Source organism: Orycteropus afer, unplaced genomic scaffold (assembly GCF_000298275.1).
Source record: "Orycteropus afer afer isolate SDZICR_OR568_19922 unplaced genomic scaffold, OryAfe1.0 scaffold01039, whole genome shotgun sequence".
NCBI lineage: Eukaryota > Metazoa > Chordata > Mammalia > Tubulidentata > Orycteropodidae > Orycteropus > Orycteropus afer.
Window position 1 is genome coordinate 342,286 of NW_006922626.1, and position 3,082 is coordinate 345,367.

The 3,082-nt window shown below is 50.0% G+C and overlaps 1 protein-coding gene across 1 annotated transcript in view; it reads left to right on the plus strand.

Moving 5' to 3' along the window:
- RFC3 (replication factor C subunit 3) overlaps window positions 1-3,082 on the plus strand; it is a 39,705-nt gene that overhangs the window by 4,162 nt on the left and 32,461 nt on the right. Inside the window, exon 3 of the mRNA XM_007958608.1 lies at window positions 2,679-2,746. Within this exon, the coding sequence (XP_007956799.1) occupies window positions 2,679-2,746 (68 nt within the window). The remainder of the gene's footprint in view (window positions 1-2,678; window positions 2,747-3,082) is intronic.

Here is a 3,082-nt window from a genome sequence, read left to right on the forward strand (position 1 = left end):
CCTCTAGCTCCAGTGGGCCGGGAGCAGGAGGCAGAGCTGGACCCCGAGGTTGAGGGGCTTTCACTCAGCCCCTAGAACCTGGCACTTTGAACTTGGACTTAAAGCCTCCAAAAATTGTAAGAATAAATCCCTGTGTGTTAAAGCCGTCCCATTTGTGGTATTTTCTGTTGGAGCAGTACAGGGTCACCAAACCACCGGGGAAGGGTGGGCATCTGAGCAGCTCGGGAGGTGGGGGGCCCTGAGCGTGCCCCACGTGGCCCCCCAGCCTCATCCCCTGCCGCACACCTGCCTTCTCTTGCTCACAGACGCTGTGTAAGGCCCAGCTGCAGCGTCCCCCGTTAGTGCGTGTGCCTGTCCACCCACCGTTTACACTGCCGTTTTGCTGGGGTCGTAGTGTTTGTACGTGTTTTTCTCCGGCAAGATGCCCTTTGTCTTGATGTCCTGAGACAACATGTCATGTTCATTTCGTGTCCTTCCCAGCACTTGTGTCCTATTCCTGCTGGTCACTGGGCAGAGGGATGTCCAGCGAGCTGATGGTCATGGCAATAACAGCCTGTAGGCTGTCGGTGATTGGAGTGTGTTTAAACAATGCCGTCTGAGGTGCTGGTGGCACATCTGGGTGGAGATTCTTGTCACTTAAGTGGGGACTGATGTAATAGGAAAGACATGGCTCCTGTAGGAAGAAAGTCTCGTGTCTTAGACCCACTGCCATCTGGTCACATCCAACTCGCAGCAACCCTATGCGAGGAGTGGGCCTGCCCCATGGGATTTTGTAGGCTGTGACCTTTACGGAAGCAGATCACCAGCTATTTCTCTTGTGGAGCCCTGAGGAGGTTTGAACTGCCAGCCTTTCAGTTAGCAGCTGAGCGCACAGCCATTTGCAGCCAGCGATACCATCTGTGTTGGCGTGTCAGTAGAGAGTGAGGCCACAGGACTGGCCAGGAGCCCAGAGATGAGGGAGCGTCAGTTTCGCGTCAATGGGAAAGGGTGAGCTCCTTTCATAAACATGCTGGCACAGCCAGGGGTCTTAGCGCGAAGACAGTAGACTTGAATCTCTGCGACTTGATTTATAAGCATAAATTCCATGTGAAATAGAAAGTTAAATGTTTAAACAAAACAACAAACTTCCTAGACTAGTTTCCTAGGCTATAAAAAAAAAAACAAAAAAAAAACAGACAAACTCATGCCATCGAGTTGATTCAACTCATAGAGACCCCTCCTTGGGTTTCTGAGGCGGTATCACTACAGAAGTAGATTGCCCAACCTTCCTTCCGAGGAGTGGCTGGTGGGTTTGAACCACCAGCCTTCTGGTTAGCAGTCAGATGCCTTAGGCACTGTGCCACCAGAGCGCATCCTAGACTGTATGACCACCTGTTAGTAGTTGACACAGAAGTTGGAGAAGGACTAGATACAGGGATATGTATGCGTTCCAAGTGTTTGTGGCAAAAGATAACAGGAAAGTACACAGAAAAGTGAAAGATTGTCCAAAGATCTTTGAGAAGAACAAGCCAGGAAAAGTTTTACAAATTGTTAACAGAAGGACAGGTGCCTCAGTACATAACAGAGCCAGAACCAGTCTCAGGAGAGAGACTGACAGCCACACGGTGTGTGTGAAGGTACTTGGTGGAGGCTAAGGGCAGGCAGGGTGAGTTTGCCTGCTCCTGACGGCAGGACTTACAGGGCCCTGTGAAGCCTGCTGTGTTGGGGGTCGTTGGGGAGGAAGATGTGCCTGTCCCGGGTGCAGAGGAAGTCGGGGGGTTTCTCGTCCACAAGGACATCCTTTTCTGTGATCTATGTAAATGCAGAAGCAGTCCCTGAGCCACGTCACATCCCTGTGACATCCTGTGCTCCGTGGAATTGCCGGGGGTGGCCGAGCAGGAAGAAGGCGATGAGCTTTGGAGGACGTGTACCCGCAAGTGTTTGCGGCCTGTGGGGGACGTGTACCCGCAGGTGTTTTGCGGCCTGTGGGGGACGTGTACCCGCAGGTGTTTGCGGCCTGTGGGGGACGTGTACCCGCAGGTGTTTTGCGGCCTGTGGGGGACGTGTACCCGCAGGTGTTTGCGGCCTGTGGGGGACGTGTACCCGCAGGAGTTTTGCGGCCTGTGGGTTCTGTGAGTTGTCTCTGTGCCGTTGCTGCCACGGGCTGTTAGCTAGGAAAACACAGACAGGTGCATGTGGTTCTCTCTTTCTTAAAGTAAGAAACACACACATTGTACATACATATCTATAGGTTCGTGTGTGTGCATGTATATGTTCACATATGTGGGTGTACACACATGTATGTTTGTGTGTTACCCTGGAGAAGCCTGAGAAATACACACAGACACAGGTTTTCGTGTGTTACCATGGAGACGGCGTGCGGCGTGCTCAGGTGTGATTACCTGCTGACAGCTGGGGACAGTCTGGGAATCTGTGTACATGACTGAAAGAAAAAAATAATCACGATGAAACAGGATGTGTGACATGACCTAATGTGCATGACACTGTATCATGTTTGTGTGCACGTGAAGAAAGTGATGAGAAGGAAGTTAAAACATTAATGGCTATTATTTCCAGTTTTATTTATTTTTTTACTAAGCAAACATTGTTTATACAGTAAAACAAAAACCAATGAAAATACCGAGAAGAGGGGAAAATAGCAAATAAGCATTTCTAAGATCTATTTTCTTTCTATTTAGACTCCATCGAAAAAGAAAATTGAAATTAGTACCATTGCAAGTAATTATCACCTTGAAGTCAATCCCAGGTAAGTTGTCACCATCGTGAAACAGGTGCTTTTAGAATCATGGTTTCAGACTTTTTTTTATAAAAAGGATAGACCCCTGTGTGGAGACCGCATGGCTTGTGTGGAAGCCCCAGGCGCAGAACAGGTGGAGGGAGCTGCCGGGTTGCAGCGGGCCGGGCCCCTGCCCGTTTTCTTGCCTCTCAGACCCGGACTCCAGGAATGATGTTGGGCTTTCTAGCTGTGCCGAGCTCAGTGTTTGACACACAGTGCTCTGCACAGTCGGGAAGGTTCTGTTAAATTACATTGACATACTCAGAACCGATGAGCGCAGCAGGTCTGAAAGGTTTTAATGTTGCA